The 23,866-nt window shown below is 41.5% G+C and overlaps 1 protein-coding gene across 3 annotated transcripts in view; it reads left to right on the forward strand.

The window, feature by feature from the left end:
- The first annotated feature begins 15,505 nt into the window (after positions 1–15,505).
- The window catches only part of FSIP1 (fibrous sheath interacting protein 1), a 188,360-nt gene continuing 179,999 nt past the window's right edge, over positions 15,506–23,866 (forward strand). For 2 of the 3 annotated variants that reach the window (XM_021940414.2, XM_017960512.3), the window contains exons 1-2: positions 15,506–15,730; positions 22,240–22,372. In XM_021940414.2, the coding sequence (XP_021796106.2) occupies positions 22,247–22,372 (126 nt within the window). In that variant the 5' untranslated portion in view covers positions 15,506–15,730; positions 22,240–22,246. The remainder of the gene's footprint in view (positions 15,731–22,239; positions 22,373–23,866) is intronic. The other variant, XM_003900754.5, reaches the window with a different exon arrangement.

Consider the following 23,866-nt stretch of genomic DNA (forward strand, 5'->3'; position numbering starts at 1 on the left):
TGGGCTGTTGCTGGCGGCATCTACTCACTTCCCTGCAAGCAGGGCTCGCTGTGTCTGGGAAAAATCCTTGGCCTGTGGGGCATGGGAACCACTGGATAAATGCCCCTGCTTCCTGTCCTGCTGGACAATTGTGGGAGGCCTCTGTCCAGTTCTCAAGAGGTCACTGACACAGAGTTAAGTCCCAGTGGCCCACCATGGTGCTTCAATAGCGCAGCCTTCTATTGCCTCTGCTTTCTCCTTCTCCGACTCGCTTTCTGCAGCCCTCGTTCACACCCTCAGGGATCACCTCCCAAACATCCTACCTGCACAAAGCCCTCGTCTCAAGCTCTGTTTTCAGGGAGTCCGAGTGAGGCAAGGAGCGCCTGTTAGGATTACATGAGATAATCTGTTCAACACAATGCCTGGCACAGAGTACAGCTGTATCAGTGTTAGCACTTACACAGTACATAAAAAAAATAAAGTGGCTAGGCAGCTTATGTGGAATATTCTTGGAAAACTACAGGTCTTTTCCCCAGTTATTCTAACAGTAATTCATATTCATAATGATGATACTTTGGGGTAATACACAATGCCAAGGGACTATTAGATTCCCTAAAGAAAAAATAACTGTGTAAGCCAGAGTATTTCTTAACTAGACAATTCCCAGTTGAAAAAAAATAGGATGTTCAAAGAAGGTTCACCTTGGCCACTAACCTGTAGGCCATATCTGAATACGAATGCACTCAATGACTGTTTCGAAGTAAGAGCAGAGCGGAGTACACAGGGTATCGAACGACAGATATACAAATCCGAAGTGGCCCCAGCTGTAGGAAAGAAACTGCAAGTTAGTTGGTGGGCTAAGTGAACATCTGGAGTTCAAGCACCGGTCTGATTCATCTGAGGAGAAAAGCCACTGCTGCATCCCAGCTGGGTGCTGCTGAGCTCTTGGCAGACCTGCGCCAGAGGTGAGGTGGTTCTGCGCACATGCAGCTGTTGCTACAGGTCGGATCAGAGATGCACAAGGGAAAAAGTTTATTACGGGCGGAGTTTTGGTGGAGGGAAAGGGTTAATGCTTTCATGGTGTAGTCTACCAATGTCTCAACATACAATGTCAGTAATACCATAGCATAGCGATGCACTTTCCCCAAATAGTTGTAAGTATGTCGCAGATTCATATCCCAACTAATGTGCCACATTAGAGCTCTGTAACCAAAAGAGAAATGAGTCATGGTAAATAACCTGGGAATCTGTGAATAAAATAGGAATTGAAATAAGTATCAATGCCCAGGGCAGCATCAAAAGCGTTTTTGTGCAAGACGTATAAAATAAATGGAAATGAGCTTAGATTCCCCATACATGAGGTTTCAGAAGATAAAACAGCTCCCTTTTTCTTAGCCTCAGTTTCAACCCGTCTCCCCCACATTTGTGCGAAAGGTATCCGTTAGTTGATCAGTAGAATAAAGGTCTGGAAACCTGTATGGAAATGAAACTCTGATCTCCAGCATTGTTTATGCGAACCTCTATAGCACTTCATGTCCTGGGGATTCAGGGGTTCTTATTGCCAGATTGAAATGAGTGAATGGTGAATGAATACATAAGAGATACAGCACCTGGAGCAGGGGCGCGGTCTCTGTCGTGTAGGAGTGATGAAAGATTTGCTTTCAGTGGAGTTATTGCTGGCTCTTATTGATTTCCTTGGAATGACTCCTGCAGAGTTAAAAGGCATCAAATGCAAGGCCTTTGATCCATCTCCTTCTTCAAACACCCAAGCCTCCTTTTAATTCACTAGGAGTGTAAGTTCCAAAGTTGGAGGGGAAGTTCAATACTGAGAAACACAGTTCCAGGCATGTGTGTTGGGCTTGAAGAATAATTCTTTTATCAGCTATTTCGATCAGAACTTAGTGATGAAGGCTTTCTGCCTCCCTCAAATTTCTTTTTATATGTGTATTCATTGCAGTCCATATAAAAAATGTAATATACACACAGAGGAGTTACTAGAATAAACACGTGGTATACATTGTAAGGCAACAGGTGAGAAAATAGAACACACGGCATGATGCTCTTGCTGTATTAACCATATTCCCTGTGCATCTAACTTCTCTTCTGCCTTTGCCTGGCCCCTCTCATTCACATGCATTGCCTCAGGGTAGGGGATGAGGCTTTCACTGCCTCAAGGAAAAGCAGATATCCTTTGAATCTCTTCCTAGTTTTTGTGTCTCAAAAACCAGGTTTTAGGAGAACAGAGGGGACTCTTGGGGTTAAGCCAGTGAAGTTTCGGTCATAATTGTCAAGAAGTGGGGCATGCTCCAGGCATCTACTGGATAAAGGTCAGGAATGCTGTCAAATGCCCTCTAATGCAGAGGACGGCCCTCACAACAAAGAATTGTCTGGTCCAAAATATCAGCAGTGCTAAGGTTGAGACACTCTGGGTTAGACAAAAGTTTGAGGTGATTTGAGGAGGGTGGGACCATCTCCCTAACCCTTACCTCTGTCCTCCATGCAAACCCAGGTTATTTATGGAGAAAACAGAAGAAATTTAAAGAGAGTTGTCTAGGTCATGAGACATCTGCTCGAGGGAAAAATGCAAGCCTGGCTGCTTTTCCCCAGTTGGGTATCTGCTTCAGGATGGACTTGCTGATCTGCCCTCTGAATTTGGAGGTGTGAGAAAGGAACTGGAGAGAGATGACAGAGTAAACAGGGAGGGCATCCTGCACACCCACCCTGTGGCATGGTGAGAATGGGTGATTTTTCTCAATGTCAAGGAGACACCATAGAAACTCGACTTGAAAGCTGGCCAGACTTGGAGGAGGCTGCGGCTGGATGCTGAGTGGGGTTGAAAGTGGTCAGTCCAGTACTGTGTCTGGCACCAGGGACGTGTACAATGAGGGCCACATGCCACACCTCTGGCGATTCCCCCCCAAAGTACCAATGAGAGAACAATGGCTGCACCATTCAAGGAGAAGGTGTTTCCTCCTTTTGCCCATCCTTCCTCCTACCTCCGTGGAGGCAGAAGGGAGAACTGCAAGAGGAAACATCAAGCTATAGGAGGAGAGGATTCTCATCCACTCATGGTGAGTTCCTTGGGCTACAGATCAAGCCTGAGTTGGGGGAGAGGAAGAGCATTACATTAGGCATCATCCTGAACGTTACAACTGGACCAGACTCTTTCATATCTCAAAGTGCCTATAGAGTGTTAGGATCTCCCTGGGCAGCAGTTAAGGAACAAGAAAGGAAGCTTCCATGGATTGTTCACCACTTCTAGGTTCAGACTCTACAGTAAATCATGACGACAGTGAGGGGAGCCAGCCTTGGAATGAAGATGACAAAGAGGACAGCACAGTACGGATAGGGCAACATGTACTTGATGATGTCACTGAGCTGCTAAGTCACATGTCTCTACCTTTGAACTTCCAGTTAATGTGAGACAATAAATTTCATGTTGTACACGCAAGTTTGAGTCAAAGTTTTGCTATTTTCTGCAGAAAGCACCCTCATCATACTTGATATGTGAGCTAATTTATTATTTACAAAGATGAACACATCAGAAATTGCTCCTGTTTGGGGTACAATCTCAATAAAATAATCTTCTCAGATAAATTCATTGTTTTCCTGCCTTTTTATGTTGTATCTGAAGTTTTATGTTAACTTAATGAAGAAAACCCGGCAAAGGAACCATGTGTGGTTCCTGATAAGAAATGGCTGATTGTTTATACATATCCAATTCTATTTCCTCCTGAAATGCCACTAAAACCCCATGTAAGGGGTTAAAAAGAAATGTCATAAATCCAGAAGGATGCAAGGAATAGGAGAGAAGACAAAGCGCTCTATGGTTCCAGGTGAGTCTATAACCGCAACACATTTTAGAAGCTGGAAAGAAGATGGATGGTGGTAACTGATTGGGCAGCAGAGTTAAGAATTTCCCAAGAGCTTTTTTTCCTTTCTTTTTTTTTTTTTTTGTGTGTGTGTTCTTTGGATCTTCATTTTTAAGGGCAGGAAACATTTCCTACTATCTCACTGAGGATATTAAGGATAATTCTTCTCTATGGGTTTGTCTTAATGTCTACTTTTCACGCTAGAGGTTTTTTTGTTTGTTTGTTTGTTTTTTTGTCTGTCAATGATAGTTCTTAGCTAAGGTACTGGCTTCTCTAAGTACCTTCGAAATGAAAGCTCAGGTTGGAGAGGTTGACGGCTGTTTGAGAAGTAATTAGAGCCCCAGCTAGATCTGCTGTTGGTGCCACACTGCTGGGCCAGCTGCCTCTCCTTAGTCAGCTTCCCCACCAGCCTGCACTTCCAGATCTTCTCCCCACACTCCATTCCTAACGCCCTTCCAGTCGGGACTTTACTTTCCTAAGGATTGGAAGTATTGCACAAGAGAGCGATATCCTCATCTACCATGACAGGAGGCAATCAAATTATGCTCAAAATGTGTGATGCGAAACAGAGTAGAATGTGAGTTATTCAGAAATATCGGGATGTGTGATGACTGCCAGAAGAGGCAGCTAAAATTATTGCAGGTCCTTATCTCTGGGACTGTAATTGTTTGTTTGTTTTGTTAAGTCTTTCAGTTATATTTTAAAAGAGTCTACATGTATTATTTTGATAAGAATACAAGTTAACTTTAAAAGGCTTCTGAATTTTGCAAGGCACCATCAGACTAAACAAAAGAAAAAAGGAGAAACTATATACATCATTAGAGGAAATTTAGAAAATAAGGCAATTTAGGCTGTCAGGGTCAGAGAAACCAATGGCTTTTGCTGATGTGCTCAAATCATGTCAGATGTACTCAGATAGTACCTTTGGCTTGGCTATACGAACTAGGCAATCATGGGCTACTCTGAATTCTACTTTTCTCCCCATATCTTCTATAGCCAAAAAGAAGGATTTCTTCTTTCTTCTTTTGTGTATTTTTACAGTGTTTTTAAGAATTATTGCTACTTTGTTATATAGATTTAATTTAAGTAATGCTGGTTTGCTTTAGAAATTAATTTAGAACCCACAAAATATTTTGGATTAATATGTCTAAGATACTGAGTTTAATGAGTCAAAGCATCCTAGGATTTGTTTATTTATTTATAATTTATGTTCTCATCTACTTTTAAAAAATCTAAAGTGTATGCAATATAAGTACCTTCGCATCAACCAAAGGTCAGTAGAATATTACTTAGAAGTTCTTAATTAATTTTAATTTATAATACTCTGTCTTAGAGTTTATTCCCTTGGTAACATTTGGCTTCTTATTGCCTGCTTTATATTTAGATACGATGTTTCACTGGAGGATATTAAACACAGTCCACAGGCTTTCTGTAGGAAATGATACAATCTCTTTTTTGCAGATGGGGAAACTAGAGACACAGATGGCCACGTCATTAGCCCTAAGAGATGAAGCAAGTTAGAGACAGAGCTAAAAACAGTACAGAAAGCATTAAAGCCCAATTCTTCCAAAGCACCCTCTAAAGTACTGATGATCATTATCATCTATTATTATCATGACTATTTTTTGAATACCCACTTGGCACATATCATTAAACCATACTGGGGACTAGATGAAAATCCTTGATGCTTGGCAGCTGTTTTGCTCAATGTTATTTTCCCAATTTACTTCTTCTGCCTCATGATTTCCCCTGTTTTGTTGTAGAGGCATTCAGTTTAAAATAAATGTTAAGATACTCTTGAAGGAATGCCAAGACTGAGGTCGCTCTGCGGAGAGCACTCAGAGGCATCATCTTATGTCTTGCATCCTCCATGTCCATATCTTCGCTTTTTTGAGACTTTTAAACATGAGCAGACAGCCAAGGATGACCAGTCCTCTGAGGACAGTATCTAACATACAGGCAGATGCCAAAACAAACACACAAGAAAAAAGAAATTTGGAGGAAAAACAGGATATATAAAAAGAAGAAAACTTAAAAAAAAATCCATTCTTAATCTCCTTGGAGAGATATAAGAAGATGTTATATGGCCTTAAAAGGACATTCAAAGGTTCCTTCAGAGGGCCTCACTCTGTCACCAAGGCTGGAGTGCAGTGGCACCATCATAGCTCACTGCAACCTCAAACTCCCTGGGTTCAAGGGGTAATTTTAAAGAATTTTTTTGTAGAGATAGGGTCTTGCTTTGTTGCTCAGGCTGGTCTTGAACTCCTGGGTGAATCACTTTCACCCCTTGCCCACATTCCTGAGAGTCACTTGATACTCTTCCCTGTAAGGATATGAAACATTAACAAGATTCATTTATTCATAACAGTAAATATTATTGCATTTAATACACGCTATTGTAATGGAATATAAAGTGTTCAAGATACCGTCCCTGCTCTCTCAATGATTTCTTTTGATGAATGACAAGTCTTTCTTAAATTCAAAAGCTTTCTTTCTCCATAAAATTCTCATTTACTTTATATAGTGATAACATTTTGAATTTGGAAAATCTTAGCCTAGTCATATACCACCTCTGTAATTTAATATAAAGAAATTGAGGTCCAGGAAATTAAGAGCTTTGTCCGACTATGGATCAGAACTTATGATTCTTTTTAAATTTTTTATTTTTTTAACTTTTAAGTTCAGGGGCACATGTGCAGGATGTGCAGTTTGTTACGTAGGTAAATGTGTGTTGCAGGGGTTGGTTGTACGGAGTATTTCATCACCCAGGTATTAAGCCTCATATACATTGGTTATATTTTCTGCTTTTCTCCCTCCTCCACCCTCCACCCTCCAATAGGCCCCAGTGTGTGTTGTTCCCTTCTGTGTCTGTGTGTTCTCATCATTTAGCTCCCACTTACAAGTGAGAACATGTGGTATTTGGTTTTTTGCAGAACTTACGATTTTTTTTTTTTGAGACGGAGTCTCGCTTTGTCACCCAGGCTGGAGTGCAGTGGCGTGATCTCGGCTCACTGCAAGCTCCACCTCCCGGGTTCATGCCATTCTCCTGCCTCAGCCTCCTGAGTAGCTGGAACTATAGGCGACCACCACCACGCCCAGCTGATTTTTTTTGTATTTTTAGTAGAGACGGGGTTTCACTGTGTTCGCCAGGATGGTCTCAATCTCCTGACCTCGTGATCCGATCCACCTTGGCCTCCCAAAGTGCTCTAATTACAGGCCTGAGCCACCATGCCTGGCCTCCAATAGAGGATTTAACTCAGAAAAAGTGACCAATGAATGATAGGAAATTGAATGCATGGATGCAGGTATCCACCCGAATACAAAATTCTCACAAATTTGGGTCCAGGTAATGATCTCCAGATTCATTTAAAAAATGTGTTGGCAATTTTCACAAAAATACCATCATCTGTAGCAAGCAATACAAGATAGATGAACATTTAATGCACACCAGATATGAATTGAACCTGATAATTCATCTGCTTTTCTTTCATTCTCCAGCATGGATTGGATGGTTGCTGTAATTTGACATAAAAGTACTCATTTTATTAACAAGTGCAATGAAAAATTCAGTATAGTGTCTCAAGTTTCTCTGTTTCAACAAAATAAGGAAGAGTGCTAGAGAGTTATCTTCCCATTGTCTCAAGTTTCTCTGTTTCAACAAAATAAGGAAGAGTGCTAGAGAGTTATCTTCCCATTGTTTGACAGATAGGCTGGTAAACTGAAGTCTGGAGAGGTGAAGAGGCTTGCCCTTCCATAACAGAGGTGGGATACATGCAACTCTCATAAAACCTAAACCAATTCTGAACCTGTTCTATTGCATCGTTCTATAAAAATAGGGCACTTCTCTTGTGGTTTTGCTGTGCTTAATTCTTTGTTCGACAATTGCAGGGACAAGACAGATGGCTGTTACCATTACCCAGATGTTTCTAAACAAGCAATTCTTGCTGCCATGCACGCTGAGCAGACGGCTTTTACATTGGTATGAATGCTGTTTCAGTCCAGGCTGAGATACATGAGCAGGTCCTTTCCAAAGAGAGCAGAGACTGCTTAAATCAGAAGATCACAGGGTCTCAGAGCTGGAAGTAGTGGTAGAAACCTTTATCGACCTCTTATTTAGTAGACGAAGAAACTGAGGTGGAAAGAGGTTAAGAGACTGGGCCCAGGCCACACTGTTCTTGGCAAAGACAGCACAGAAAATCCAGAGATGTGGCTGGGTGTGGTGTGGTGGCTCACACCTGTAATCTCAGCACTTTGGGAGGTCGAGGTGAGTGGATCACCTGAGGTCAGGAGTTCGAGACCAGCCTGGCCAACATGGTGAAACCCCATCTCTACTAAAAATACAAAAATTAGCCGGGCGTGGTGGCGTGCGCCTGTAATCCCAGCTACTTGGGAGGCGGAGGAAGGAGAATTGCTTGAACCTGGGAGGCAGAGATTGCAGTGAGCCAAGATAGCGCCACTGCCCTCCAGCCTGAACAGCAGAGCAAGACTCTGTCTCAGAAAAAAAAAAAAAAAAAAAAGAAAATCCAGAGATGTGTATTTCAAAATGTGTGTCAGTGATGAATTACAAAAATATAAAACAACAATTTTTCAACAAAATTAAAACATAAATTCTAGTTTGCCTATTATGGCAAAATGAGGGGAAAATAAGCCAGCTTTTAATAAGAAAGGAGTTTGGATGATCATATTTTAAAAATATCAACAAGAAAACCAATAGTCATCAAAATGATGACCAGTTCCTAGTATAATAAACACTGTATGTTCAGATAGGGAACATTACTTTGAATTTGAGCTAAGAAAAAGATCGTGTAAGAAATAAAGTGAGGCCGAGCGTGGTGGCTCAAGCCTGCAATCCCAGCACTTTGGGAGGCCGAGATGGGTGGATCACGAGGTCAGGAGATCGAGACCATCCTGGCTAACCCGGTGAAACCCCATCTCTACTAAAAAATACAAAAAACTAGCCGGGCAAGGTGGCGGGTGCCTGTAGTCCCAGCTACTCGGGACGCTGAGGCAGGAGAATGGCGTGAACCCGGGAGGCAGAGCTTACAGTGAGCTGAGATCCGGCCACTGCACTGCAGCCTGGGCGACAGAGTGAGACTGTGTCTCAAAAAAAAAAAAAAAGAAAAAAAAAAAGTGAGAAGCTAAGAATGCCAGGATGAGGCTTAAACATTGTGGCAGCCTGACCCTTGACTGATGAACAAACCCCTGTGGTGGTTTCCTTCTTATTTCTTCATCTCTGAGATGTTAACTCTGAGAAAAATCATTTCCGTACATTGCTGCTTAACACCCTAAATATTTGGTTTGAATGTGTTTCTAATACGGCATCTTAATTGTTTTAGCTTCCTTTACTTTTTGTTAAAATATGTACAAAGGTTTACATAATAATGAAGGCTTACATAACTTATATGAAGTTTTAGTATTGTAGGAAAACAGCCTGTTGCATAGCAAGACGACCAGTGTGTTCCTGTAGCATAGATAACCCCCACAGAGATGCTTATCTAACCACCCCAGGGGTCATGAGTTTTGCAAGAAGGCCTGAGGCATGACTGGCTGCACATCTTTCCCTAAAATCTTGCTATATAAAGGATGCTTTCTGGAGGGCAGGTGCGGGGATCCACTGTCTCTCTGGCTACCAGAGACACGGCTTCTCTTTGTAAGCCCCCTACTGAATGTTTCTTTCTGAGAAAATGGACTTGTCAGCTTCTTTCATTGGCCTCTCAGCTTCCTCGGCCTTTGGGGGTAGGTTTGCACAGACCTGCTCACCTCAAGCAAGTACATGGATCAGGAGATCCAATTTAAAACAACAAACGAACGAACCCCTGTGGGATCAGAGACACCAAGATCAATAGTGAAGTTAGATTTTAGCCTCAGAGACAAGCTTACTGGTAGGTTGAAAACATGAAGCATGAAACCCAATGCATGGGCAATGTTCAGATACTGTTGGTTTCAGCCCAGGATTGATAGTTGCAGTGAAATTTCAGCCATGATCCGCAAGCAGTGTCACATCCACCCAGCTGACAGGGGCGAGATGTCAGGAGTAGAATACTAATCTCGGTGGGCATCTGGCAACTGAAACTGCAGCTGGCCTTGGGAAGTGTCTGCCAACTCTTTAAATCTTTGCAGGTACAGAGTTGCTGCAGGTGACCAAACTTTGGAGCCAGTAAGATCATGAGAAAGTTCAGCAGTCTGTTACTTTGAGGGAATTTCCTCAGAAAAGAAGAGAAACCGATTTTTTTCCCTTTCTGGTGAGAATGACTCACTTGGCAGAGCCGATTGCTTTAGGGCCGAGTTGACATGATACCCTCCCCCTGCAAATGACTCCGGGTATTATAACATACCTTCGTTTTCACTGATTTACTTTACTATCTTTAAAAACAACCCTCTAGGCCAGAAACACGTAGCGGCACTGCTGTGTGTGCGTGTGTGTGCGCGCGCACTGATTTTTACACAATTTCACAACGTCCTGGAAGTTTTTGGCCCCCTGTGTTGACATGTGGATCGCTCGAGCCAGTTAAATAGAGTTATATGACAATGCGTGACCGAACTTCTTTACTGAAAGCAAACCTAGAGTCATCGTTCTGTTTTTGGACCAATAGGCATTGAGAAATTGTAATCTTCTAAAAAATGGAGACATCCACTGACCAGCAGCTAATTCTGCGGAGCACTCCACAGCAGACCGGGAGGGAGAGAGGGAAAGAGTTCTACAGGGAGAGCGTTTTTCAGGGTCTAGCCTGCTGTTTGCAAAGCAAGTGCTGGATGTCACTGTTTACAGCCTCCGTGTAGAACAGCTGCGGGAGGCTCCACGGTGCCTCCGGGAGCAATGTCCTCGCCAGTATTGACCCTCTAAAACATTAACTTGAAGTCAGGGGTTCATCTGTACCACAAGAACCAAAGGACTTGTTAAAAATGCAGATTCCTGGTCTGTGTTCCAGACCCACTGAATCATGTAATAGGAACTAGAATCAATATTTTAAATCACACCTGAACTGATCCTTCTGAACAACAAAGTCCGACAACCCATTCGAATTGGGTTTATTTCACAGCTTTTAAGCTCTAAAAAATGTACTCAAATAAGGTACTAAGCACACACTAAACATATGCTTAACATGTATTTTACTTTCAATAAAAATAGCATTAAGCCTGGGCAACATACGGAGACTTCACCTCTTAAAAAAAAAAAAAATTCATCTGAGTGTGGTGGTGCGTGCCTGTAGTCCCAGCTACTGAGGCGGCTGAGGAGGCTGAGGTGGGAGATTGCTTGAGCCTGGGAAGTTGAGGCTGCAGTGAGCCATGATCATTGTGCTACTGCACTCCAGCCTGGGCGACAGACTGTGACCTTATCTCAAAGAAAAAAAAAAAAAAGGGTTACCTGTTCCGGAACCTGATTGTTGCTTTTTCAGGGTTTATTTACTTCCCTGTTCATGACCCTTGCTGGCATGGATGGCACTGTGCCCAAGCAGGATTGGGAAGTGCTGGAGAGAGTACAGTTGGTATAAAAGGGGTAAATGCAATAAAACAGGTACCTCTTTTTAAGTCTACTGATTGAATGTAAATACAGATGTGTGAGAACTTTCAGTGTCTCTAAGTCACCATGGTTTTTAGATATTATTTATATGTACTAACGTTTTAAAAAATGCATTTTTTTTGAGATCAAATTTTCACTTTTCCTATTTGGGTGGCTATTTAAAGACGCATCCAAGCACAGTTCAAACATACAAGATACTTCAGTTCAGTGGTTTCTTGAATTACACCTAAAATCCAAATGAACTTGTTTCTGAAAGTGGCTACCGATTTTTTTTTTTTTTCTTAAAGAGGACAATCAGCACCATCTAGTGGACACAAATATCTCCTCTTCTTGAATTCAGACCCATGAGGAGATCAAGAGGGCAGGTTTTGGAACCTAGGTTGGAATCCCAGTGCCAGTTAGTTTCCCAATGACCTTGGGACAATTACCCTTTAGGTGCTCTGCTTCTCAACTCTAAATCCAGGTAATACTAGTGCCGACTCAGAATGGTAAGAATGAAGTGAAATGATGCTTCGAAGGCAAGTCTGAAACACTTTGTAAATGTAATTTTTTAGTAACACTAAGCATAGATTCACAGGAGATGGGAACTGTCCAGTGGCAAACACTATTATCTGCTCTCCAGTAGAAATGGCTATTCTACACAAAATCCAGTGTGTAGCATCTACGATATGAGGCTTAATGAGATCCCTCTCCTACCACATTGTTACATTTGGTTGAAGTTGATGGTGAGAAAAGGGAAACTGGGGCAACAAGGCTGAAGGTAGTTGGTGCCCAGATGGCAAACAATGCTCTTGCTTGCTTTCATTCATTCAAATCTGACTCCACTCAGAAGGAGGATGTCAAGAGTAGGGAGAGACTGCGAACAAAAACAAACTCTGAAACTAACACTGCCACTGCCATCTGTCACCAACCTGGAATGAGACCAGGGAGATTTTAGCTTAAAATATCTTGACTCTAGAAAAAAATTTTATGAATGACTTTGAAAGGCACAACACTTTCCAGGATGTGTTTGCGGTTTTTGAAAGTGGAACTGCAGAACACACAGTATAGACACGTGGTGCTCGCGGACTTATATCCCAATGTTGTTTTGAGGGTGTCACCTGCAATAGCTGACACAGAAGTATTTGGGGAAATTAAAAGCAAATACACAACAAATGCAGTTTATTAAAGCTGGCCCTTAAGGCACACACAGCCTCTCAGCGGTTTACAAAACGGAAGCATCAGGAGGTAAACAAACAATGTGAGAGTGACACAGAGACAGAAAACAATTCAAAATGAGATAAACAGTTTTATGCAAAATCTAGTCAATAGGGACTTAGTCTGGAAAGGTTACAAACCGTGAAGAGATGCAAGTGTACATGGAACCTGAATTTTATTTTCACTGGCTTTCTATGCATCTTCTGTTGCCTGTATTTTAAAAGCAACAGTTAAAAAAAGAAAACAGTAGTAATCATGTGCACTAATCACAGGTCTGCTTTTTCTCAGTTAACCTCCCCCCGCCGCAAGAAATTGGGACGGTATTGTTTTCTTAGTGGACACTATTAGTCACCAAATTAAAAACTGGAAAGAATGGCCTTCGTTTATGGCGTATGAGAATTGTGCAGGCACTTGGCAATGATCTCGTCTTGCCCCTCAGTAAACAGTGGTTGGTGGGCTCGGAGCACTGGCATCATATAGGAGCCTGTTAGTCTCCGGTCTCACCTGATACTGAATCAGCAATTTTTTTTTTTTTTTGAAGCAGCATTTTAAACAAGATTCCTTGGTCATTTGTCTGCACATTAAAGTTGAGAAGTCCTAGATTCATTTGATCTCAGGTACATCCCTGGTTCAATATTTGATGAAATCTCCCCAGGTGATTGTAACGTGCAGTGCAGTTAAGCACTGCAAAACTAGTCCAACTTCATTTTTCAAATGAAGAAACTGGCCCACAAAAGCTTATGTATTTACCTAAGATGACCTAACTGTTTAGTATCAAAATCCAAATAATGTCGTCTCTCTTCTTCGTAAAAAAATAAAGCAGGGTCGAGGGGACAGAGCGTAGGCAGCGTGGAGATGGGGATAATTATTTTATATAGGGTGGTTGGGAAAGGCCTTCCTGAGGAAGCAGATGCCTGAGCAAAGAGAGGAGCAAACCACGTGGATAGCTGGGAAACTGTATTTCAGGCTGGTGTGTGTGTAGGTGTATGTGTGTGGTTATTTGGATTGGAGGAACAAGTGTTACCAAATTCCTGACAGATACTGCTCTGTGGGATGCAGAAACAGGCAATCAGAATTACCAGCTGTTCTCAAAATCTGATTCTCAAAATATTCCCTACCTTCTTCATATTCTTTACTTATTATTATGAGTATCTGAAGCCTTTGTTTAAAAAATGAGAACTATTAAATCTAGAAGTGTTTACAAGAACTGGAGTTTATGGCAAATATTCAAATACTGGAGAACACAGAGAACATTATTGAGTAGTATTCAAATAATAGATCTCCTAGCAGGGTTAACTGTACTACCCAGACTCATGGATTGGAAACTGCCAATTTAAGGATTTACTTTAAATCCAAAACTTGTTACTTTTTTGAACACTGCTCATAGAATTTGTATAAAGTATACAATGAGTATCAACCTATTTATATTTTATTTGCAAGAATGACTCACTGCCAGCAGCACACAGGGCCAGGAACATATACTTACATAGCACCAACTACAAGCAAGACTGACTGATGAGACTGTAGCCATGTCTCTCCCAAGTGCTCTTGTCCTGGTTCCTGAAAATGATGACCCCAGCCTCGAACTCGGCATTTCCTGGGCTGGTTTTCAACTTGACATTGGTGAATTTCTTCAGTAACATCCCTAGGTTGGCTGCTAAGTTTTAATTCTCACGGGAGAATTAGGATACTTTCTCCTATTTTCTTCATTTTGCAACTTTTTTTCTTTTGAGATTTGGAAAGCCACATAAATTCCCTGAGAAATGCTGGGAAGAAATCCCTGCACAGAAACACTAACAATGAGGACAGTGAGGCTGGAACCAGGTTTACTAGGGGGAAGCAGTAGGTAGGAGTGGAGGTCAGAGAGCCAACAGAAAGCCTTATCATTCAGAGATGATGTCTGCATGGACCTGAATGGAAGCACTGAACTTGTGACGAGTGTTTGGATTCTGGATATATTTTGAATGCTGAGCTGACAGAACGAATTGATTTGTAAAGTGTGAGAGGAAGAGGAATTGAGGACAACTCCAAGGTTTTTGGTTTAGGCATGACAGGATGAAATTACCATTTGCTGAGATGGATAGAGTGGGTGGGGGACTCTGGAGAAGTTCTTTTTTCCTGTGTTAAGTTTGAGATGTTTACACATCTAAGTGGATATGTCAAATAGGCAGTTAGGTAAAGGAGTCTGGAGTTCAGGGAAGTCTGGGCTGGTGATAAGATGCAGGATTCAGGAGCATAGGCATGACATTTATAGCCAGGTTTTTAATATCCAGCACTGGCCTAGACCGCAGCTGTGTTCTTTCGGCAACTCAACCTGTGACTATTTGCTTCGCTGAAAAAAACCACATCTTATCCAGTTAAAACAATGAGGACAAAGGAGCCATGAATGTGAAAATGCTCTGTAAACGGTAACGTGCTGGGAAGCAGGAGAAATCTGATGGCACTGGAGGTGAGGAAAATCAGTTTGTGGACGTAGGGAAATAATTTTCGTGCACTGAGAATTAGAGAAACTGCGAAATGAAAGAAGGTGCAACAAGCAATTATAACTTTTTGACTGTAGCCAAATCTGTGCAAAACTAATACTTTTAAAATTTCCATAGCACCCCAAATTTACTAGAGCTTCACATACATGGTCTTTTTGAGCTGCACAAGTCTTGTGAGAAGAGAATTATTATTGTTCCCATTTTGCGGAGGGGGAAACTGCTCGGAGAGAATAGCTGACCTGTAAGGCATCACAGCAACCTGAGGGACAGAGATACACAAGCATTCAGACGTCCCCGTTCCGAATCCAACCTAAAGACGAACAAATCGCTCCCCACCCCCACGATCGGCCGCGAAGACGGAGGGACACAGCCGCGCCATCCAGCTCGCTGGCCTCCAGCAGCAGCCGGCCCCCGTCCCATTTCCGGATGGTACGGCCCTTTCCCCTATCGCGAGACCGGAAGCGTCGCGCATCTAGTTGCCAGAGAAACAGCGGTGCTACAGGCAGGAGGGCTTTGAACTGGCGGCTTCTTCCACCACTAGAGAGGCTGAGGTGGCGGGAGAGATCCCTCTTCTCTGTGGGGAAGTGGCTGGCTCGGCGAGTGTCGGCGGCGCGCTTCTGCGGCCGTCTGCGCTCTGACTGCCGGCGGCCAGTTCCTCGAGGAGGCCCGGCGGGAAGGTGAGGGGCCGCGCAGACGGGGGCGGAGCTCGGTCGCGGGGCGGTGCGCCGAGGAGTGGGCGGGGTGGAGGTGCATCGGGCCGCTTGGCTCGTAGATGGACTGTCAGTGAGAGCGGACATGGCCAATGAGAGGGCGGGGGCGGGCTTATTGGGGGCGGGGCCCCAAGGGCTTCTGCCTCCGCGGAGGCTGTTTCTCCAGGAATCACCTAACATTAGGACCTGTAACCAACCAAGGCTTCCACTTTCCCGAGATCTAGATCTTCCCACCAAGATCTATAACTGATCACCAGCCATTTAAACTAGACCGTAAACGGCAAAGGATGCAAATAGGCATTTCACAGGTAAAATAAAAAGATGCAAACAGCAAACAATTGATTAGAGACTCAACTTTTCTCGTGAAGAAATGTAAACCAAATTCACAGATACCTTTTACACCTCTCAGACTGGAGAAGATGAAACAACTTTGACATAATCAGATGGGCCCCAGTCCACTGTTGGGGAAGTAGTGTAATTTGGTGCAGCCGTTTTGGAGTACAATTTGGCGAACTACCAAAATTTGAAACATAATTGTTCTTTGACTCAGCAATTCTAATTTATTTTATGGATGTATGACCATAGCTAAAGAAATATTGGCACAAAGATATTAACTTACAATTGAGGTATAACTTATGGCAAGCCTCACCCATTTAATCTAAAGTTCTATGAGTTTTGACAAATGCATACAGTTATGTAATTACCAGCCACTACAATCAGAATATGGAAGTTTCGTCATGAACCCCAAATTCCCTAGTGCTCTTTGTAGTTAACCCCTTCCCTAACCCTATTGCTGGCAACCACTTAGTTTTTTGTTCCTGTAATTTTGCCCATTCCAGACTGTCATATTGATGGAAGCAAACACCCTGTGGCCTTTTGAATCAGGTTTCTTTCAGCTTAGCATCATGCAGTTGCTATTCATTCATGTTCTGTGTATCTGTTGTTTGTTCCTTTATGTTGCTAATAGTGAGAGATGAAGCCGGCTGGGCTTCTGGGTTGGTTGGGGACTTGGAGAACTTTTCTGTCTAGCTAAAGGATTGTAAACACACCAATCAGTGCTCTGTGTCTAGCTAAAGGATTGTAAATGCACCAATCAGCACTCTGTAAAAATGCACCAATCAGCACTCTATGTCTAGCTAAAGGTTTGTAAACACACCAATCAGCACTCTCTAAAAACGGACCAATCAGCTCTCTGTAAAATGAACTAATCAGTGCTCTGTAAAATGGACCAATCAGCTCTCTGTAAAATGGACCAATCAGCAGGATGTGGGTGGGGCCAAATAAGGGAATAAAAGCTGGCCACTGGAACCAGCAGCGGCAACGTGCTGGGGTCCCTTTTCACTTTGTGGGGGGTTTGTTCTTTCACTCTTTGCAGTAAATCTTGTGGCTGCTCACTCTTTGGGTCCGCACTGCTTTTATGAGCTGTAACAGTCACCACGGAGGTCTGCAGCTTCACTCCCAAAGCCAGTGAGACCACGAACCCACCGGGAGGAAAAACTCTGGACACATCTGAACAGCTGAAGGAACAAACTCAGGACACACATCTTTAAGAACTGTAACACTCACGGCAAGGGTCCGTGGCTTCATTCTTGAAATCAGGGAGACCAAGAACCCACCGGAAGGAACCAATTCTGGAACCAATTCTGGACACAATAGTCCATTGTATGGATGTACAGTCGTATATTTATGCATTTCCTACGTGTTTTTATCCATTTCCTACTTGAGGCACATTCGGATGGGTTCTTTCCAGTTGTTGGCTGTTATTAATGAAACTGGTATAAATATGCATGTATAGTTTGTGTGTGTGTGTGTGTGTGTGTGTGTGTGTGTGTGAATGAATATGTTTTCGTTTCCTGGGTAAATATGAATGAGATTGTGGAGTCATATGGTAAGTATATGTTTATCTGTAAGAAACTGCCAAGCAGTTTTGAAGAGTGATGATTTTGCATTGTCACTGGCAGTATGAGTGTTAAAGTTGCTTCCAACTTTGTCAGCACTTGGTATTGTCAGTTTTCTAAAAAATTAATTTTTGTCATTTAAATAGGTGTGTAGTGGTGTCTCATTGTGATTTTTATTTCGTTTTTTTGAGAAGTAATAATGATGAACATCTCTTCATGTGCTCTTTTGACATCCATACATCATCTTGGGTGATGTGTGTGTCCAAATCCTTTGTTTTCTTGTTAGTGAGTCTTGATACTTGTTTATATATTCATGATATGCGTCCTTTGTTAGATATGTGTCAGATACCCAAAGACTCCTAGTCTTTGGGTTTTGTTTTCCTTGTCTTAACATCTTTTGAAGAGTACAAGTTTTACATTTTGATGCCTTCCAATTTATCAATATTTTCTTTTATGAATCATGCCTTTGATGTTGTATGTAAGAAATTTTTGCCTAACCCACAGTCACATGTATTTTTTAGAAATTTTATGGTTTTGGCCGGGCCTGGTGGCTCACCCCTATAATCCCAGCAGTTTGAGAGGCTGAGGCAGGCAGATCACTTGAGGTCAGGGGTTCGAGGCCAGCCTGGCCAACATGGTGAAACCCCGTCTTTACTACAGATACAATAACAACAGCAATGACAAAAAGAAAATTTTGTAGTGTTAAGTTTTACTTTAGATCTGTGATACATCTTGAGCAAGTTTTAGAATTGCTTTTAATAGCAAATATTCTATATACCACCAAAGTTAACTGATTAAAAAAGTGCTACACGTATGGGATATTATGCTGTTGTTTGAAAGCATGACGTATATCTATAAATGGTGATATAGAAAAATATATGAAATAGATTGTTATTTGTGAAAAAGCAAGTTGCAAAGCACCATGCCGTTTGCATGTGTTTGCATTGGGGAGGAGTCGGTGGGTATAAAGGATAGAAGGTTTGCATATGCCTAAAAAAGTGAGACTTGCAAGTCTCTATTAACACTAATTCTTGGGGTAAGCTGAATTTTGACTTAAAACATTTTTTATGTTCACCTGTATTATTTGATGTTTTTCTGCATGGGCAAGTATTCCTTACACAATACACAAATATATAAAGGAAAAAAATTGACCATACATAAATAATTTTTAGACATAAAAATAATGAAAATAAATTAGTCCTACTCTTTAAAGGCTTGCTATTCATAATGAGTCAACAGAGGAGGATTCATTTTCTTTTGATTCTTTTATTCATCTCAAAATACCAAATTATAGCAGCCATATGTCTCCATGTTGGCTTTAATTCATCTATGTTGATTGCATTTCTCACAAGCCTGTATGAAAAACTTTAAATTAATCTTATTTGAAATGAATATTACAAAAAGTTGGCACTTGTTACAATTTAGGATCTGGTCATATATCTAATCTGTCTATTCAATCAAGTATCGTGAAGTAAATACGATTCTATTTTGAAGTGTTTTAATGTCATAAGAAAATGCTCATTATGTAGTGGCGAGAAACACGTTAGTCCAATTTTGTTGAAAAACACGTAGAGTAAAAATGGGAAAGAGATGTACCAATAATGTTTAGCTCAGGTTGGTGGGCCATTGGGTGATTTTTAATTTATTTTCAAATACCTTCTAGTACATTCTAGAGATCTTTCTATAATAAATGAATTCTTTAGTTATAAATACAAGATATAGTTAATAGCAAAACAGAAAATAAGATAAGCAAGGGTACAAGAACATCCAGGAGCCCACCAATCCAGAACCCACTACTCTTACTTCCTTGATGTGTCATCATCTTTCAGGTCCCCTTGTGTATATTCCTTTAATTAGAGAAATTGGACTTTTTAAAGTGGGATTGTCGACAATTTGTATGTCTTTCTCTGTTTTTTTGATATGTGCATTTCATTTTAAAATCTTTACCCAGTTTTCTATTAGAATTTTTTTTTCTTACTGATTGGTAAGAGCTCTATAAATATGTGAATGTATTAAACTTTTGTATGTCATCTATGTTGCATTTATTTTCCCCAGTTTCTCAGGTTCCTTTTAATTTCACTTAAGAGTTCTTTTTCATGTTTGAGACTCAAGAGCATTAATTATTATGTAGCCACATCTGTTATTTCCCTTTTTGATTTATGCTCTTAGTGTCATGCTTACTAAGTCATTAATTCTATGATTATGAAATTTATCTTTATGTTTATAAATTTATGTTCCTTCCAGTCTGTTGGAGATTTCATATTTTTTATTACTTATAAAATTAGTTTTTACTTTCATTAAAGTATTATATTTAACTATTGTTTGGCTTTATCAATTTCTGGACAGTCTCTTTGATTTCCTATGATAACAGATTACATTTCTGTTACTACTCGCTTCCTTTTGTGCACTCCTTCTTGCGTACGCTCAGTATAATTAAGGCATAATATTTGGTTAAGTCAACATTCAATGCTTACATAATTATAACTATTTACATATTGTTTGATTGCTTTTTTTCTTGTACAGGGCTTTATTTTTCTTCTGGAATTTCTATGTGGCAGTTACAATTTCTTTCCAAATGCTTAAATACATCTGTAAGATCCAATTTTAATACCCTTTATCCATACCTTTTTCTAGATGGCCAAATTCATAAGATAGTCTGTTACTGCATCCCCACCTACCTCAGGAACTGCATTTTATTTAATTTATTATTTTCAGGAGTGAACCTAATAGAACAGACCTATTTCTAAAGCAGAATGAAAGATTTGTGGAGCCCTTTAGCTGATCCAGGTCATTGTTGGTTCCTTGTGCCTCTGCCTTTATTGACATGTATTATGCGGCTCTGCGCATGCTTGCATCTCATTGCTCCCTCTGCAAGCAGCAATAAGTCTCCCTTGACAGGCTGCTTAGGGCGTTTACAAGACATTTGGCCTTTTGGTGACTTATGCTTTTTGGTTGTGATGTGAGGGGCCAGGGTGATTCATCATCCCACAATAATAATGTCAGTGCTTTCCTGAGTGAGCCCAAACCCTTTTGCAGAGTTTGAATAATGTTGAGATCAATGCCTTTTTCATTTGCTGAGATGGGAAGAGCTGACCTCCTGGTCTCTTAAGCATAAGCTTTGGCACATTGAATAGTTGGAAGCCAAGCCATAACATCGCTCTGTGTACCTAGGTGAAGCCTCAGGTTGTTTGTATTTGTGCTTTCTCCTGTGTCCACAGCTTCTCTGGACCCTACCTCTGCTGTTCAACAAGCAGAAGAAAGATGAGTCATTTCATAGGATAAGAAAAGAACATTGTTGGGTAGAAGCAATTGCCTTTTTCATTCTGTTATGGTTGAGTGTATAATTGGTAGGAATTTAGGAAAGGATTTGTTGGAAGGCACCCATTCACATGCAAAGCCGAGTATGAGAGGGCAAAAGCTGGAATTCTCTCTCTCTTCTCGTTTGACTCAGCATGCGTGTTGCCCCAGTGTCACAGGACAGAGCTGGAATGGTCTTGGTAGGCCACACGGTTTGGAAGGATCAATGTGCAGCATCGCTCACTGTGTCTCTAGCTTATGCCACCCCTCCTAGTATTTCCTGCTTCCGGAAATAGCACTAGATATAGAACAGCCAGGGTGGTGAGAGGCCTGTGGATAATATCACATGAAAAATAGTTAAATAGATTGGTAATGTGTAGCCAGATAATGAAAATCTGTCCTCTAATGAGGGAAATAGATTTTGTTCTCTTGCTTCAGAGGGTAGAAATAGAATTATGGGTTTTAGAAGGAGAGAGTTGATAAAATGAGAGCAGTGCTTAGGTACTCCATGAAAATGCAGCACCACAGGGGAGAGAAGAAATCAGAGCTGAGAGGGAAGAAGGCTGAGCTAGAGTGGGCAAGGCTACAAAAATGAAGGCAAAACTGAAAGAAAGTAGCAAGGGGACTTTGGGAGGCCGAGGCGGCAGATCACATGAGGTCACCTGTCTCTACTTACACACACACACACACACACACACACAAACACACACACACACACACAAGCTGGGTGTGGTGGCGGGCTCCTATAATCCCAGCTACTTGGGAGGCTGAGGTAGGGAGAATTGCTTGAACCTGGGCGGCAGAGGTTGCGGGGAGCCAAGATTGCGCCACTGTCCCCATCCAGCCTGGGTGACAGGGTGAGACTCATTTTCAAAAAATAAAGTAGCAGGAGGGACTTAGCAATCACTAAGATGAAGTGGATCTTGCTTGAGAGACAGCAGTGCCCCTGAATGTTCCCTCGGGGAAGACCAGGGACACAGGAAGTGTTTTTTCCTGGAGGCCCAGGAAGCAACCGAGATGGCATTCACTTCTGCATTCTCTTTTAGCCATATTCAGTATCTAACATCCTGGGCAGTATATTTTATGTATACTGTGGCATAAGATTTAACAATCCGTGTACACAAGATGTCTTTTGGTGAAGCTGGGGAGCCCTTAAGTGTGACTTCAGTAGCAACATAATCTTTAAAACAAAGCCTCTGAGTAATTGGATATTAACACTAACTAATGAAAGATTTAAATATCCAAGTTGCTTGGTATTAAATATTTTATTTGTTGTCCCAGGATTTCAATGGATATTATAAAGGGAAACCTAGATGGAATTTCAAAACCAGCTTCAAATTCAAGAATACGCCCTGGGAGCAGAAGTTCAAATGCGTCTTTGGAGGTGCTCTCAACAGAACCAGCATCCTGCAAGGTAATTTACTGTTTAGAAAAGATTTAAACTCCTTCCCCTAACTTCTCAGCAGTTGATGAAACTAAGGTGGTTTTAACATCCCATTTTAAATTTTCTTCTTAGACAGTGTGTTCGGGGAGCACTTGCAGATTTCTTGGGTTTAATCTAGATTAATATGAGAAAAACTCTACTCCATTCCTTCCCTCTCTCTCTCTCCTCCCTCTGCTCCTCCCCTCCCTCCCGCTTTCCTTTTTTTCTTTTCTTTTTTTGGAGTGTAGTTTATTTCTCTACATTGTACTTTGTTAAAACTTGTGCATTGACTCTTTTTTTCTTTATAAGGAAGTTTTGTATTCTAACATCTAATATGCCACCATTGACTTTGACTAAAAACACTTACTTAAAAAGGTTCAGTATTTTAAAAAAATGGTTTAGTAAAGGTCATGTGATGTATATTTGGTAGGTATATTGTATTAGTCCTTTCTCACATTGCTGTAAAATAACTACCTGCGACGGAGTAGTGTATAAAGAAAGGAGGTTTGCGTGGTTCCACAGGCTGTATAGGAAGCATGGCTGGGGAGGCCTCAGGAAACTTACAATCATGGCTGAAGGTGAAGGGGAAGCTGGCACATCCTACATGGCTGGAGCAGAGGAGAGAGAGAAAGTGAAGGAGGAGGTGCTATACACTTTCAAACAACCAAATTTCCTGAGAACGCTATCACAATAACAGCAATGATTCAGTCGCCTACCACCAGGCCCCTCCTCCAACACTGGGAATTACAATTCGACATGAGATTTGGGTGGGGACACAGAGCCAAACCCTATTAGGTATTATCTGGCTGTGACCTTTTTTTTTTTTTCTTTAGCTGTCCCTTTTTTTTCCCTTAAAATATCTAGACTTGATTTTTTTTTATTTAAAGCATTAGTTTTCTCATTTATTTCTTTTAAGGTGTTAGGAAATGAATAATTTGAACATTATAATGAAAAAAATTTTTGCAAGTTAATGAATTCATACTCTTTTTTTAATCTGTAGACTAGCTTCTCCATTATGGAACTCTTAGAGTTTTGTCTGTCATGATGTGGTTCAGGAGTAGCACTCTAGGTATTTCAAGCAGAAAGGGATTGAATATAAGAGTTAAAGCCTGGGCAACATTACGAGACCCTAACTCTACAAAAAATTAAAAAAATTAGCGGGACATGGTGGCACATGCCTGTATTCCCAGCTACTCGGGAGGCTGAGGCAAGAGGATAGCTTGATTTCAGGAGTTGAAGGCTGCAGTGAGCTACGATTGTGCCACTGCACTGCAGCCTAGGTGACAAAGTGAGACTGTGTTCCCCCTCCACCTCCCCCACTGCAAAGAAGAGTTTAGTTCCTCGAAATCAACAGAAGACCTCAAAGTCAACAGACGACCAGCAAGAAAGGGAGTTGAGGGAGGGGGCTTCCCCTGGATTATGGGTTCTTAGGTCACGCCACCAGAGCTGTAATCCAGAGATCAGAAAGTTGCTGCTGCTGCTTCC

The sequence above is a fragment of the Papio anubis genome, chromosome 7 (genome assembly GCF_008728515.1).
Source record: "Papio anubis isolate 15944 chromosome 7, Panubis1.0, whole genome shotgun sequence".
NCBI lineage: Eukaryota > Metazoa > Chordata > Mammalia > Primates > Cercopithecidae > Papio > Papio anubis.